The sequence below is a fragment of the Neoarius graeffei genome, chromosome 26 (assembly GCF_027579695.1).
Source record: "Neoarius graeffei isolate fNeoGra1 chromosome 26, fNeoGra1.pri, whole genome shotgun sequence".
Lineage (NCBI taxonomy): Eukaryota > Metazoa > Chordata > Actinopteri > Siluriformes > Ariidae > Neoarius > Neoarius graeffei.
Window position 1 is genome coordinate 12,233,241 of NC_083594.1, and position 16,482 is coordinate 12,249,722.

General features: G+C 40.5%; 3 protein-coding genes across 4 annotated transcripts in view; 2 read left to right on the forward strand and 1 right to left on the reverse strand.

Annotated features, from left to right (window-relative positions):
- Positions 1-3,050, forward strand: part of flnbl (filamin B, like) — an 82,277-nt gene extending 79,227 nt beyond the window's left edge. For both annotated transcript variants that reach the window (XM_060910947.1, XM_060910948.1), the window contains exons 43-45: positions 220-438; positions 1,330-1,533; positions 1,968-3,050. In XM_060910947.1, coding sequence (XP_060766930.1) covers positions 220-438; positions 1,330-1,533; positions 1,968-2,155 — 611 coding nt within the window. In that variant the 3' untranslated portion in view covers positions 2,156-3,050. The remainder of the gene's footprint in view (positions 1-219; positions 439-1,329; positions 1,534-1,967) is intronic.
- Positions 3,051-3,994: 944 nt separating this feature from the next.
- On the forward strand, positions 3,995-4,650 carry LOC132873978 (protein SPMIP1). Its single transcript, XM_060909819.1, has 2 exons — positions 3,995-4,397; positions 4,515-4,650. The coding sequence occupies exons 1-2, from the start codon at positions 3,995-3,997 to the stop codon at positions 4,631-4,633; spliced, it is 522 nt and encodes a 173-aa protein (XP_060765802.1). The 3' UTR covers positions 4,634-4,650.
- A 315-nt stretch (positions 4,651-4,965) lies between these two features.
- LOC132874066 (deoxyribonuclease gamma-like) lies at positions 4,966-14,728 on the reverse strand. Its single transcript, XM_060909952.1, has 8 exons — positions 14,568-14,728; positions 12,723-12,811; positions 12,475-12,567; positions 12,232-12,344; positions 8,798-8,910; positions 6,819-6,976; positions 6,227-6,323; positions 4,966-5,270 (listed from the first exon to the last, which is right to left on the reverse strand). The coding sequence occupies exons 1-8, from the start codon at positions 14,694-14,696 to the stop codon at positions 5,205-5,207; spliced, it is 858 nt and encodes a 285-aa protein (XP_060765935.1). The 5' UTR covers positions 14,697-14,728; the 3' UTR covers positions 4,966-5,204.
- Between the last annotated feature and the right edge of the window lie 1,754 nt (positions 14,729-16,482).

Here is a 16,482-nt window from a genome sequence, read left to right on the forward strand (position 1 = left end):
TCGGCCCAGTCGTGCCTTCATTGTCTTATTCTATAGCAATAGCGTCAGAGGGTCTCTTAGGATTTATTAATCCCTCTACACTTATGGTCTTGCTGTTTATCATGTTTTTATGTAGATCTGGCGTTATCTGGCTCAGTAAATGGTGTACTTGTAAGTTTTCATGCCTTCCCTGTTTGTTTCTTGGCATTATTGTGCTGAATGAATTGTCACTTTATCCAGGCAGCCAATCAGAGTTCATAATCAACACCAGCAAAGCAGGACCAGGCTCCCTGGCAGTGACCGTTGAAGGACCTTCGAAAGTGAAGCTCGAGTGCTTGGAGTGTCCCGAAGGCTTTAGAGTGCACTACACACCAATGGCTCCTGGAAATTATCTGATCAGCATCAAATATGGTGGCCCTAATCACATCCCAGGCAGTCCTTTCAAAGCCAAAGTCACAGGTATGGTATAAGATTTGAGATTGGACATATTGTACATTTGTACCACCAATTTTGTTCTTTACAATATTGACAGATGCAGTAAAAGCATCTTTCTGTAAGCATACAAAAGATCTTTTATTACTAATGTACTATTTTATTATCTCCCCCCCCCCCCCCCCCCCAATCCGAGGGGGGGGGGAGATACTGGCTTACGTCTGTCTGTCTGTATTTCCGTCCATCTGACATGCCCTTTTTCTCAGCAGCCACAAATCATAGCCACTTGGGGTTCTATACCGTGCATACCATTTTCAGGTCTATCGCACATTGACTTCTTGTTTACTGAAAGAATAGATTTATGAAGTTTTCATAACCCTTCTCAGCAACTACAAATCACAACTGCTTGATATTTGGTACTGAGCTTCAGCTTGGGGTTCTATACTATGCAGGTCTGTTGCACATCGACTTCCTGTTTACCAACTGAATGTATTTACGAAATGTGTAGGGTGGGTTTTTATGCTATTTCAAGAAGCAAGATGCTATTTCAAAATGAGTTTACCAGGATGCTATTTGAAATCCCTGGGGAGAACACTGCTCTTGTTTCAGGGTTAATTTATTTGTTGAAGTCAACATTTCATAAGTGTCCTATTCCTTTGATTGCTTGCATTCTGATAAGTGAGAGCGGGGGGGGGTATGCAAGTCAGCAGTAGCTCACAGTTGATCTTGTTGGTAACGATTTTGACTCGTGACTGGTTCTGTGATCAGTTTGCACACTTGGGACCATAATGTACTGCTCTCTGTTTGAGCTTTAAAAATACACAGCAAATTTTACTAGGGAGTTATCCAGTGCCATTTCAAATATACATGCGAGTTCATTATTTGTCAAATGCATGCATCACGTTTCTCCCTCCTCAGGCTCCCGGCTTGTGAACGTGACCAACGCCAGTGAGACCTCCACACTGATGGTGGATTCCCCAGTCAGGGCGATCAGTGCCAACTCCTCAAATGCCATGCCAAGGATTGTCTCAGATGCCAGCAAAGTGACCAGTCGGGGCCCAGGTCTCAGCAAGGCCTATGTGGGCCAGAAAGCCAGCTTCTCTGTGGACTGCAGCAAAGCAGGTGAGCAAAGAGCCATCCCCGTGACTGTCAAATAGCCTTTACTGTAAAGGCATGTTGAATAATTGATGCGAAATATTCTGCACTTTGTGGCAGTACTCAATACTATGGATTGTGTTGAACCAGTAAGCTGTTTTGCTGCCGCCCCCCCCCCCCCCCCCCCCCTAATCTGAAGGCCAGTAATTTATTAATCTGCACACTATGCTGTTTTGTTTGTTTTTTTTTTTCTCCTTCCCTGGTTATGAGTCAAGCTGCTTGCTTGCAGGTTTACATTTGGTTGTATTTCATGTCTTTCTGGAAGTGTCCCCTTTAAAGCCCCCCCCCTCTTTTTTTTTGCTTTACCCTTAATGGTCTGTTTCACAAATTAGGTTTTGTATGACATTTTGAAGTAGCGTTAAATCTTGAAGTATTCAATGAGGTGCATGTTTGTGTCTCAGGTAAGAACATGCTTCTGGTAGGAGTTCTTGGACCTCAGACTCCATGCGAGGAGATCATGGTGAAACACGTGGGCAGCATGCAGTACAACGTCAGCTACATCCTGAAGGAGCGTGGAAACTATGTTCTGGCGGTGAAGTGGGGTGAGGAACACATCCCAGGCTCACCGTTTCAGATCACTGTGCCTTAAATCTAATGCAAGTAAGCCATCGGAGCAATAGAAAATGGCCAAACCATCAAACACTTAATTATCGATGACAAACTTGCACTTGCTTTTGTATTTTGTACATGGGATGTGTGGACTGTTGTGCTTAAGTTGCAAATCCTGTGACTTTTTTGGTCTTTACCACTGAGTTTCCCAACAACTTCCAGGGGCACAAAACCAGATTTGCAAACAGACGTTGGATTCAGGTGTCAGTTTGAAGTCTGTTCCTTTTGAAGTCTTGACTACTGATGCTGTTTTGTCTGACTCCTGTATTTTTCAATTCGTCTTTTTTTTTTTTTAATATTCTTGTACCTGCTGCGTTACCTGGACTACTGCGATTGTTTACATGTTCCGAATCAAATGAGGCTCTACAGTTTGAGTTATCAATTGAACCACTTCAACAGACTTTCCATTCTCCTTTTGTCTGTACCTCACTCGATTAGAGCATAGATGCAGCATTTGTATCCAAACTGTTCAGATTAGTTCAATATCTGGGGAAGATGTGAACACTCAAATGATCAGAAAGCACACGAATGTCTAGTCCATCTCTTTCCCTGTTCTTTTAGTCAATTTTTTACCAAGCATTTAAACTATGTACACTTTCCCCTAGAACATGCAGTATTGTCTGGTTTTCATGGAGATTGGAGAGAATTCACTTCCGAACAGTGACAGATTTACAGAGATCTTTTCATGTATACTGGTATTTGTCAGTCTTATCTAGCAGTTTTGATAAGGTAATAGTTTTTTTTTTCTTAATATTTTTAAAGCAAAAAGGGCTATGCTATTATTGTATTCATAGTCCAGGGTGCCTTAATGTGAAATGATGTACATTTTAAAAACTGAAACTGGAATAAAGATTGAAATAAAGGTGTAAAACTGATTATGCAGTGCTGTGATTTAATTGTGTAACTTTTTAAACGCCACTCGTTTCCACAGGTGACCAGGCACCATTGTTGGCCTGTGATTTAATGTAGACTCTCGCCAGCTGCGCACACAACCAGCTTGACTGTTTTTTTAAATGTATAAATGAGGGAACCCTGACTTGTATTTCATCTGCATGCATGTTATCAAATCTTTACTGAGATATATATATATATATATATATATATATATATATATATATATATATATATATATAGCTAAAAAATTTGCTCTTCACTTGGCAGAAACCTGAGGCTGGAGATATGAGAAACTTGCTCTACTGTGCAGGGCTAAATATAGAAGCCTTTGTCTGTCCTGCATCATGAGTTGGTTTCCCTGCAACACCCAGTTGGAGTTGTAATTTAAATTGCTTTGTGCGGCACAGACCTTTTTTATTCAAGCAGATCAGATCTCAATTACATGTAATGTGCTTCCTGGCTGAAGTGCTATTTTTCTGATCCACTTTAATCGGGAGCAGTTTTTGCTTCCTCTCATTTTGGGATTAAGGTCTGTCCCCCCCCCCAAATTAATGCTTGGTTTTTGAAGCCAGAGTTGAATAGGATACATGAAGTGGTGACCTTTTGGAGAATGCCACTGCCATCATTTGGGTTAATATGAGAACTACATTTGCAAACAAATGAACTATTCATGACTGTCACTACTTCTCTAGCTCTTTTATGCTTTGTGGGTGTGTGGGGTAATGGGTATGAATTTGCTGAGTCACTATTGCTGCACTCTGGGTCAGGATGTGAACCACGTCTTGTCTGTCTGCATATCCCCCCCCCCAAGATCAGGCCTCTGATTGGATGACCACAGGTAAAGCATAAATAACAAACTGCTCTTGGGTTTCACTTTAACCTGAGTGAAGGACTCAGGCCAGTGCACATCAACTCCAGCCTGAGAATGAGGCCCTTACTGACAACCCAGAACCAGAACAGCTACCAGGAGCAGATTATGAAGGAGGCCTACACACGGCTCAACTGGAAGATGAAATACGGCAAGGACTATCCGATCAGATTCGCTTCACAAAAACCCAAACCCAGGACTCTGATCCCTGCTCCTAAACTCACCCTGCCCCCTATAGTAAAGGCTCCAGAGAAAAAGGAATCCCCACAGCTACAACGTGTGCTCAGTGAAGCTCCTCTGATGCGACCGGTCAGTCCTCAATCCAGAGAGACTCTTTATAATGGCTTATCCAGAGAGGGCAAAGGACGCAGCCAATACCTGAAGAAACGCATACAGAAGATGCCTGAAGAAAGGTTTGAATACCCGCTATTGTCTTCGTGGGAATATGGATGGAAATTAGGTAATGGTCTATTTTGCTTTTTTGTAGTTGGTATGTTAGGTGACACCCCCCCCCCCCCCCCCCCCCCAATTAAAAAAACTGGATTTCACTTGAATTGTTACCCAACTGTATTTTCAGGTGATTATGGGCATGATTACAAATCACCAGTTAATGGAAGATCAGCAATTGTCAGGAGCACTTTCTATGCCAGGAATGGAATTTTTAATGTTCCCTCTGCCACTGATCGCCTTGGATGACAGACTTTCCAACAAGAGACTAGAGCGTTGAGAATTATTTCCACGGAAATGAACCTTCCATGAAATTTCTACCAAGTAACAATTTGTACATGGTTGTACTACAAGTGTTAAATTAGCTGGATTACATTTCAAGGTTTGTTCAAGAACTTGATTTTAAATGCTTTAAATACCTTGTTCAAGTTCTGTCAAACTTGATATGGTCACATGCTATCCACTGGGGGTGAAGGCAAGAACTTTGGAAACCGCCAGTTTCCAAGCAACCCCTTGGACTGCTAGTTTATAATTAACATGCATTGCCTTTGCAATAAAAGCCACAGGCTGGGGGACACTAGTCAAGTTGAGTCAATTTATTTGTATAGCGCTTATACAGTAATGGACATCACAATGCAGCTTTAGGCAGAAGATACTTTAAGCATGGTTTAATTTTCATCATGAACAAACTGCTTGAACATGTGACCTAAATGTTCATGTAACGCCTGATTAGTTGAGTTACTCTACAGTGCAAGCAAAGAGCAGGGTTTTTTTCCCCCTTTTTTAAAAATAAAAGCTTTGTAAGATCCAGAAAAGAATCTCATCCTCTCTTCCGAGCTGCATTTACAGTAATGCACACAGGGAAATGGTCACTCACAGCCAAGGCCTAGGAAGATGGAACAGGAAAGAGATTAAATGTTACAACGTAGCTGTAGTAGGAATAAACCATTTCCCCCCCCCCCAAAGAATGGTTAATAAAAACTCTTGGAAAAGTCGATTTAAAGGTGCACCATGTAGGATTTGGTGGCATCTAGTGGTGAGGTTCCAAATTGCAACCAACTGAATACCTGTTCCAAGTGTGTAGATCCTATGGCTTCAGGTGCACTAGTGTCTTGCAGGATGACTGCAGTTTAATCCTAGTTACAGCACATGCAGACACTTAAATCTTCATGATTTGTTAGGCTGAATCAACATTTTAGTGGTTCAGTTGATTTCTGGTCAGTTTCATATAAAATTAAACAATGCTAGTGTCAAACACTTTTTGAATCTTGTACTGTATGTGGTTGTTGGGCTCGGTGTTTGCCTGGGCTTTGTGTATGCTTGCGTTATGTGCAGGAATAAAACCTTACTTCAAACAGGCTTTAACTGTGAGCATGATAGAACCACCAAAACGATCACGCAAGAATACAACTTCAGTGCCAATCACGTCTTGTTTCCTTTCTTTTGCCACTTTTTAAAAACCTGAAACATTCTATAGAGGCCGTTTTGTTTGGTTCGTCTGTTCAGGGCTCCTGTGGAAACATGGCATCTCAACATGACGGACCTGCTCCTTATGTAGATATGAAGGGCTCATTCTAAACTTACTAAAACGGTGCTTCTTTGATCCAAATGATTATACACTAATGAGAATATGAATATTCATTTCTGCTAATAGAACTCAGTAAATCCTACACAGTGCACCTTTAACTGATTTTTGTTCCACTCAGTGAAATTTGCTTTCTGAAAAGCACATGGATCAGATATCCCTCAAGGATCAGTACTCGGGCCACATTTACTCTTATGATATACTTATAGGCAGCCTGAGAACACTTCCTCTGGAATGAGGGTGAAATATCAGTGTACCTCTTCTTCAGCGAGTCCAAATGCCTGTTTGAAGTCGTACACTTCTACTGATTCTGGTTTGACAGCCTGGATCATGGTCTTTCCATGAAGAACAACCCTGTAGAGAAAACAGCCTGTCACATATATTTTATTCAAATACATTAATCATTCATTAAACTTGGAAGTTGTTTTAAAATAAGTCGCATGCTTTTAAAAATTGCTTTAGTTGATTTTGCATTATTATAGGCCATGCTTGCTTAGCTTTTATCACCAATTTTATTTTATTGGAATTGTTGCATTTTTTTTAAATAATTCCTTGTGAAAGTTTGAAACTGCAAAGAGCAAAATGGAGCTTGTGTATAAAGTTATTACAGTGCAAACTTGAAACTGAAGAAACGATTAACATGGCTTCATTTGCAAATTCGTATTGTTATTCATTGGCTGAGGAATGGACCTTGTGATGGGTTCTGGAAGTTTTTTTTTTTGGTTGGGTTTTAAATAATGGAACTGATCATACATCACACATTACTGATATTCTGAAATAATTCAGTGTTTATTTTCTGTTTGTCATATGGAAAAAAACAGGACATAATGATTGGGTTTCCCCCCTGACCTGTCATAAGCACATTCTGTGGACACTCTCACCGAAGTGTCTAGGTTATCATCCGTTAGCCACCTGAAGCTGCTGTCTGAGCGCAGGCGGATGTTGCGCCATTCCCTCTTGGGGACATAGCCACAGGCAGCATTGAAGTCCCCCATGATGATGTAATTCTGTTGAAAAGGGAGGTCAGGGGCACGACAGAGGTGAAACAGGAACCAAGTGTTAAATTGAAGTAATCGGAGCCCTTGTGTGTAACCAGGTGCATGGGATGACTGAGTGATGAAAGATCAGCTCTACTTATACAGAGGAACATCTCTAATTTCTACTTCAACTCCAAACATCGGGGGGAATCAAAGGCTTTTATGACTTTCTGCAATAAAAAGGACAGTCTCTTGATTATTAGGGATAAGTATATTTTGTGTGTGTACAATGTTTTCCTATAATAGCATGTCCTAAATTTTCTTCCTAAACCATGTTTTAATTAAATAAAGGTCATGCTGTTTTTCTTCATTGTTAATGTTGTGGAACAAAGTTAGTTCCTGCTATCTTTTATGGTGTAGCAGCTATAATCAGCAATTCCCTTATCTGCCAGCCCCCCACCCCCCCCCCACCCCCCCCCAAAAAAAAAACCATTGGTGCTAAAAGAAAGCAACTGGACTTGGTTGAAATTCTTGAAGATGTTTCACCTCTCGTCCGAAAGGCTTCTTCAGTTCTGTCTGACTAGTGAGGAGTTCCAGGTATTTATCCTCTAGTGGACCAAAAGCAACCCTAAGGAGAGTCGTTGAGGCCACATGGGTCGTTGATGCTCTGTCATCCTGTAGGTTGTTAGGGTCACTGGGGGCCAGGTGTGAACGGTGTTGGCAGCCTAGAGGGTTGTTAGGGTGATCTGTGGGTTGTTGGTTCTCTCGGTCATCCTGTGAGTCATTGAAGTCAGTTGAGTCTTGGTGTGGATGTGTACTCAGTTTTCTGGGAAGTGTGCCAAGGACTGTGTTGGTTTCTTTTACTCCACTTTCAAACCACTGATCTTTTCTGGCTAGAATGCATACATCGCAGTCCTGAAACAAGTGTCCTTTGTTGTTGAGATGAAGATAGACTGCAGAGTCCTGGCCTGAGGAAATGGCTCTCCTGTGTTGAGCCATGCGCTTGTGAAGCAGTTGTTTTGTTTCCCCAATATACAGGTCTGTGCATTCCTCACTGCACTGAATTGCATACACTATGTTGTCCTGTTTGTGTCTGGGTATTCTGTCCTTAAGGTGGACCAATTTCTGCCTTGGAGTGTTACTGGGTCTGAAGTGTACGAGGATGTTGTGTTTTGTAGAAGATCCTCCTGAGTTTCTCAGATAATCCAGAAATGTAGGGAATGACGATGTTCTTGCATTTGTTGCCATTTTCTCCCATCTGTTATGTTTCTTTTTCTGGTCTTGACGAAAACCCAGTTGGGATACCCACACTTCTGAAGTGCTTCTCCGTAGGGTTGCTTTTGGGCCACTAGAGGATAAATACCTGGAACTCCCCACTAGTCAGACAGCGCTGAAGAAGCCTTTCAGACAAGAGGTGAAACATCTTCAAGAATTTCAAGCAAGTCCAGTTGCCTTCTTTAGCACCTACGGTTTACGATGACCTGGATGACTGAGAACCTTCAGCCATACTCCCTTCTCCCAGTCAATAAGACATTTAAAAATAAAAATTGCAGATTGTCATGTAACTACAACCCCCTCTGTCTGAAGACTTTCCAGAAAACTGGGTCTTACTTCTGGTTGTTTCAAAGCACAGACACTGGAGGCTCCTTGCCGAAATGTCAAACGTATCCTTACAGAAAACTAGTCATACAAGTACTTTAGAACGAGTGCATTAACATCAACCTGTGATTTTGTATTTGAGTCAGTACTGCTTTTATAGATCAACCACTCAGGTTTGAGAATTTAAGAGCATTTGTGATGCATCTATAAAAATGCATTATAAAGCGTTTGTGTGTTGCTTGTGTTCTTTACCTGCGATTGCCAGTGTCGAGAGATGTTTTGGTAAACATCATACAGCTCGTCTATTTCTTTAACTGCTGCATCTGGAGTTGTGTGAATGGGAATGATCACAAAATCCTTGATTTCTGGAAGAACAAAATTTAATGTATGGTCATTCTGGTTCTCGATGATTAAAAAGAAGTTGGTTAGATGCGTCACTGAAGCCCTGAAGGATCAAATTAAACTATAGGCTTCAGGAATACAACTTCTGCGATCTGATGCAATTTTCTTTTCAGAACACCAGAAAAAGTGATTTGAACATCACTTGCTTTATTTGAATCACTAGTCACCAACCTGCTGAATTGGTGCACTAGATGGGTAACAAACTAGTTCAAAATTCTACAAGTAAAATGCTTGTATTGTTTATTGCTGAGAACAAATGTTGTGTCTTCACTATACCTGTATTCCATTTTACATGTGGAAAAATAATATAGTAGCTCAGTAGCAACATTAATATTACTGACTTGTAAAACAACTTGTTAGCCCTGGGAACTGATTTAATGTTCTGTATTAATGTTAGTGTTGCATCCAACTACATAACACCTTTTATAGTGGCTATTCCAATTCAAAGTTTTCCTTCAAGCCACATGAGGTTAGTGAGGAGTCTCCTGCCACACATTCCTGATGAAGCACTCGTGGAGATTCAAAGTTCAAATAACAAAAAAGTAATTTATTAAACTTCAAACTCTGGTTAACTTTCCAGAAATATAGAACAAAGGATACAAAACTCTACTAAACAATGGATGTGAAATGAGAAGGTTGAAAAACTACTGCCTCTCTCCATCTAACCTGCAGCAAATGATTCCAATGAGTCTATTAAGGCATGCATGTTCGTGCCCAGCGGCACGGTGGTGTAGTGGTTAGCACTGTCGCCTTACAGCAAGAAGGTTCTGGGTTCGAGCCCAGTGGCCGACGGGGGCCTTTCTGTGCGGAGTTTACATGTTCTCCCCGTGTCTGTGTGGGTTTCCTCCGGGTGCTCCGGTTTCCCCCACAGTCCAAAGACATTCAGGTTAGGTTATTTTAGTGGCTCTAAATTGACCGTAGGTGTGAATGGTTGTCTCTATGTATCAGACCTGTGATGATCTGGTGACTTGTTCAGGGTGTACCCCGCCTCTCGCCCATAGTCAGCTGGGATAGGCTCCAGCTCACCTGTGACTCTGCACAGGATAAGCGGCTATTGAGGTATTTCACTCACGTGACCAAGTCATGTGATGCTGCCATTTTGGACGGCACGGCTCGAATCAGTTTGAATGCGAGGAAGGCGACAAACGAAAAATATAAAAGAAAAAGGAGCGAGATGCAGAAAACACCTTCACTATCCAGTGATGTAGGGCATTTACAGGGCGAGCAGAGGGAGAGGGATTTGCAAAAATTGAGGTTAGCAGGCTTAGAGAACGACGTTTACCTGCTTCAACCAGGATTGTTCACTGAAGTACGGAAGTACACGAAGCCCTCGTCTTTACCTGACTTCGGCCCACATGATCTGTATACCTATGTCGTTAAAAACCCATCGCCATACACAGGTATTGATCTGAAAGCGTATAAGAGTTTGGATGCCTACAAATATTTTGTGTCAGGCTGGGTAACATGCCTACATCAGCGGGTCGTCCCTGGAGCCGGTGGTCGCCATCTTATTACAGCTAAGGTTTGTTCACATTTTCATTTACTTTCGGTCCTCAGGATAAACAAAATGTTATTAAATGTCATTGAAATAACTTCTTAGTCTGTTGAGACATGGCCCGTTATAAATTTGCTGTTACCAGGCAATGACTAAGAACTGTATTATTAGGGTCGGTGTAGTTGTAGCAGTGTATTAGCAACTAGCTGTTAGCACTAGCTAATGTCAACAACATCGTAGCTGGTATGTTACTGTAGCAATGTTTACGTTCAGTCATTTGGATGACTGTTAAAACCTTTCAGTCTCAAGTTTTTCCTTTACTGGATTTACTAGTTTACTGAGCTAGCGCGCTCGGCCAAGCCGGGAGCCATTGCGCGCTCGCCGGCCAAGCCGGGAGCCATCGCGCGCTCGCCGGCCAAGCCGGGAGCCATCGCGCGCTCGCCGGCCAAGCCGGGAGCCATCGCGCGCTAGCCGGCCAAGCCGGGAGCCATCGCGCGCTAGCTCAGTAAACTAGTAAATCCAGTAAAGGAAAAACTTGAGACTGAAAGGTTTTAACAGTCATCCAAATGACTGAACGTAAATATTGCTACAGTAACATACTAGCTACTGTTGTTGACATTAGCTAGCTTGCCGTCCAAAATGGTGGACACCGGGGCGTCACGTGACCCTGTGACGTCAGGTGAAATACCTCAATAGATCATGGATAGACATTCATGCCCAAGTGACACATCAAGGAGGAATGGCTACACACATGAAGGTAGGTATCAGGTCAGTAGGGCTCTGTGATACAGGTAAGTATACATTGGATCATATTAATGCACAACTTAAAGGCATAAATTCTTCTTAAAATTTCATAAATTGATAATATAACAGTTCAAATAAATGTTCTTGCACGTTCTTATAAACTAAATTTAAAATACCCAAATATGGCTCCAACTACCTTTGTCCTGTTACATGCAATTGCACATGGGTTAATATATTTAAATTATTCCACAAAATCGAGTCGTACATGAGCTGATAGCCGATGAGGCGCACAGCACCGAGTTGACTCTAAGCCATGTACGATGAGATTGAGTGAGTGTTTTTATTCTATCCACATTCACTAGATTTTGAGAAACGGAACATTATTTTTTGCAAATTCGATAAATAAAAACTTTATTCAAAACGTCCGACCAACTCATTTCCGCTTAGAATGTAAACAAACCGGCGCAATGACAGTAGCAATTGGTGAAAAAGGCAATAACTTTTGAAAAAAGATACGTTCTTACCATCAATTACTTTCATTCAATATTTTGTTGCTTTTTTGTTATTTTTTGGGTTTTGTTTTCGAGTAGAGTTTTTGTTTCGTCCTTAGTTGTTTCAGCAACACGTTTCACCATTTTGTTTTCCTCTACTCACGGTATATGAGCTGATAGCCTAGTAATAGAGTCGCCAATCAGAGCACACGATTGCTCATATGCTGTGGATGGAATAAATAAATAAATATATATATAATATGCATACACTGCCTAAAAGCGGAGCTCCTGATGAGTGTAAAATGTGTTGGTAAATAATCCCATGTTGTTGTTTTTTTAAAGCAAATTAAAAATAAGCGCTGGATAAAACCCTATCTATCTTGTGCAAATAAAGATGCAAATTTTGTTGTCTGGTGGTCAAATGTTTGAGAGACGTTGTCTTGCACTTGCGTTTGGGTACACATATGTTGTTCAGACATTGCATTACCATATTCTCTCAAGTATGGAGCTCCACTTTTAAACAGTGGAGGAACTCGGAGGGGGGATTGTTTCACCTGTAGTTGGTGATGAGAACCACACAGCATAAGGTTCTCTAGCGAAGGCATCAGTGTCTTCAGCCTGTGAGTCAGGATACTGATAAACCGACTTCACAGACACCAACTTCTGCCTGTGTGAAGAGCGAATAAGATGATTTGAACATTCAGTAAAATGTCACTAAGCACCTGTTATATGATACTGAAAGCACTGAAGTTTCTTTTCTAAATATTTTCTGGTTTATAATTCCAAATGGAAAGTACCTGTAAACAAAGCCATACTGCTCCTTGTATGATTTTCGCCCCAATCTCTTACTGATCACGTAGTCGTATTCAGGCGTCTGCCTATTGTACTTCCTGTGGATGCAATGTGTTCTTCATTTAACTACTACGTCACACCATTTTTTTCCTGCTATAATTCTTACTGTTCATGTTCTGCTTGTACTACAATGGGAAATTTATCACTGTATATTAATCCGTTTATCCATGTATGGGTGGGTTCACAGAAAAACCTGTTGAGGTGAGTCATCAGCCGAGGAAACACTTCTCCCTTAGAATCTTTGATTTCCATGATGAGCATGAGGTCACAGCGGGTGATGGTCTGCAGAGTGAACAGACATGGACTGTGTTATGGATGGTGTCACATTTTAGAATAACCTCATAATTGGCATTTGAGAGCGTACAGCAGTTTTAGATGTACCTTTTTATTCAACACTCTTCTGTAGAGCAGCTACATTTCCCGTAGCAATGAAGAGGTAATATAATTAACAAGGTTTGCCAGGTTTGGGCAAAATTTCCAGCCCAACTACATCTCAAAAAACCATGCCAAAAGACCTGAAACTAGGCCAAAACGGAGGTCGTTGTTAATCTTTTTCTCAGCGTTTGAGTGGGGAAACAAGGCAACATGTTTTTGTTGTATGGACATTTTCGACCCCATAACTACCCTATCCTTCCAATATTTTGCAATATATCTTCTAATAGAAATGCTTCTTTACATCATAGACACTGTGCGTTCGATTATTTAAGTATTAGCTTTTATAAACCAGCCTGATTTAGTGTATTAAAAAACAACCCTGTTATTAATTGCTTATTTATTTCACTATTCCTCTACTGAAAAGGTTCATGGAGTTGACGTGAGGCAGTGTGCTTCCTTCCCAAATGGACGACGACTTCTTGTGCATGTTGCAGTTCCCCTTTTGACCACTAGGAGCAGAAATAATTATGTAAGCTCAGGGAGGGGCAGTGAACGTGCTGCCCCAAAACTAGACACCCAGATAGATGAGCAAATCAGTATCAGCTTTTATCTGTCAAATAGCAACTTTTTTTAAAACCTAAAAGCAGTAATTGGTGTTTAAATGGAAATTAAAAGGTATGAAGTTATGAATGAATATGGATTTTACAGCAATTTAATATTTGCTTAGAGGCTGCTGGCTGTAGAGGATGGGGCTTTACCACGTGTGCCCCAGCTATTCTTTTCTTTTTTTATTAATAACCCATGAGGGATTTAAAAAAAACACAAAAACTTCAGCACTAGAAGTTTACATTGTGACTCGAATCCTGTGGGATTCAACAAAAGTTGATTGATTTTTTCCTAGAAAGTATAAAGCTTATGCAATGAAAACCATCCATGCTGATTAACACGAGTGCATAAAGTATGTATGTATCATGTTCAATTACTCACCTTCAGTTAATGTTGAGCAGGATCAGCACCGTTTTTAAATGACTACTTTGCTTGAAAATACTGCAAGCTGGTACAAAGTCATGCACAACTCTATTTTGTAGTAATATTTTTTTCTATAAAATAATAGTAATATCATAGCGTTGTAACGGTTTAGTGGGAGGAAGTGTGATGGTCAATTTGTCTTGTGATACTCTGGGAAGTGAAACACTGATAGGAACCTTGGAGTAAAAAAAAAAAATGCTTCGAATTCCTACGAATACATCAAGTGTTCAAATTTACACAACTTTCTCTTTATGACCTGGACCCAGCTGCTAACATTTCTTATGTCAGGCTATGGAGTTTTGCTATATATGCAGTTATAGAAGAAAAAAATATATATATATATATATATATATATATATATATATATATATATATATATATATATATATATTCGTATATTCTTTAATATTAAGTCAATCATTTCAATATAGACAATAATAAATGCAATTAAGGATCTCTATTACTGATCATATATTTGTTTATATAACATATTTCCAAAATTAATTGATTTTTGAATTGTACATTACAAATATACCTAATTTAGTGTTTTCAACCATTTTACCATTCCGTAAATATATCAAATAATTATAAATAAATAATCAAAACTATTAAAGAAGCATAAAACGAGTCTCACCTCCAGTATCACATTCCGTACTTCAGGTTTTGAAATTTTTCTTCTTCCAAAGGATCTGATGTTAAAGGAGCATAGTTTGAGGCTGAGCGCTCCTCCGAAGCTCAGCAGGAGAAACACAGCGAGCTTCATTACTGTGAGAAACGATGCACAAAATGAGAACTGAAGATAGTCACCTCAGCTACAGTATATGTTACCACTTCCTCAGGGTTATTGGTTCTGCATCTGTACACTGGAAAATTACCAGTATTCATGGGTGGTAAAAGAGAGCAATGCACGGACTCGTATATTGGTGAAACCAAGCAACCGCTTTACAGACGTATGGCTCAACACAGGAGAACCAGTTCCTCAGGCCAGGACTCTGCTGTCTACCTTCATCTTAACAACAAAGGACACTCATTTCAGGATTCCAACGTACGCATTTTAGCCAGAGAGGATCGTTGGTATGAGCGAGGAGTTAAAGAAGCCATTTTTGTCAACCTGGAACGGCCATCACTGAACAGAGGTGGGGGTCTAAGGCATAATTTATCAGCCACCTACAATGCAGTCCTTGGCACACTTCCCAGACAACTGAATGCACACCAAAACCCAGCTGTTTTCAGTGGCTCACAGGAGAACAGAGAGAATCAGCATTCCATTGATCACCTTAACGGGCAATCCATTGATCACCCTAATGACTCTCGAGGCCATTCACATTCAGCCCCCAGTGACCCACACCAACAGGATGACTCAACGACACCTTAGATGAGCTTTTCATCCATGAGAGGATAAATACCTGATACTCCCTACCAGTCAGACAGAACTGAAGAAGCCTTTCGGATGAGAGGTGAAACGTCTTCAAGAATCTTCAAGCAAGTCCAGTTGCTCTCTTTTACCACCCATAGTTACTATGACCTGGATGACTGAGAATATTCACAGACATACCAGTATTCATAGAACAAGCCTTTATTTGTCTGAAGTTTTGTAAATTGCTGTTCCTCTGCGGGCTCATGTGTGGAAACAAATACAATGCAAGTTTCCTGTCTGTGTCTGCAGACAACTCCATATTAAGAGGTGAATACGAAGCATCAATTCGAATGTCCAACTCTGTGAGAAGCTGAAGGCTGTGAATGAGGACTGCAATGAGCATCTGCTTACTTTGCATTTAGATTGGTTACAAGAATGAAATTGTCATGCAATATAAATGCGATGAACAGTTTAGCTGTCGACAGTGTTGAAATTATGCCACTTTAATAGATGCATAACAGTTGCATAATAAACATACATGAATTCAACCTTGAACTTGAGTAAATTAAATTTGTCTGCGTTTTAGACCATAAAAAGATATAAATGTATAAATTTCATTTCAGAAACATGAAGGTTACTGAAAAATAAACAAGGTGCTGCAGCGTAAATGAATGAATGATTCTGTTCAATTGTACTACATTTTGTCATCTCCAACATTAAATATACCAGAAAGGAACCATCAGGGCCTTCTCAGCCTTCGGAGAAGGCCCAAACATGTCAGCGTTTCAAATGTTATATTTAATTTCTTTCATAATTTCATTGAAATTATTCTCTTCTAATTATATTTTGGGCTCATTTTCTATCAAATTTGCTTCAGAAATGAAAGCTTTACTGTCCTGAAAACATTAAAATCGAGTTATCAAATGAGATTTGTTTGTTTGTTGTCTCTAGACTGAGAAGAGTTTCGAGCTGGCTCACTTGTTGGTTAGGATTTCATTACCGGGACAGAAGGCCATGGCAGTGTATGTTTATGTAGGAAGTGACAGATGAATTAACCAATCAGATTTTGGTTTATAGTGGGCAGGACCAAAAATGTATCACCCCCGGCCTTCTCAAAGGTCAACATGAGCTTAACCGCGAGTCAGTGCCATCAGCGCAGCAGTAAAGTCACCTTCCAGCCGGTGTAGCGTTC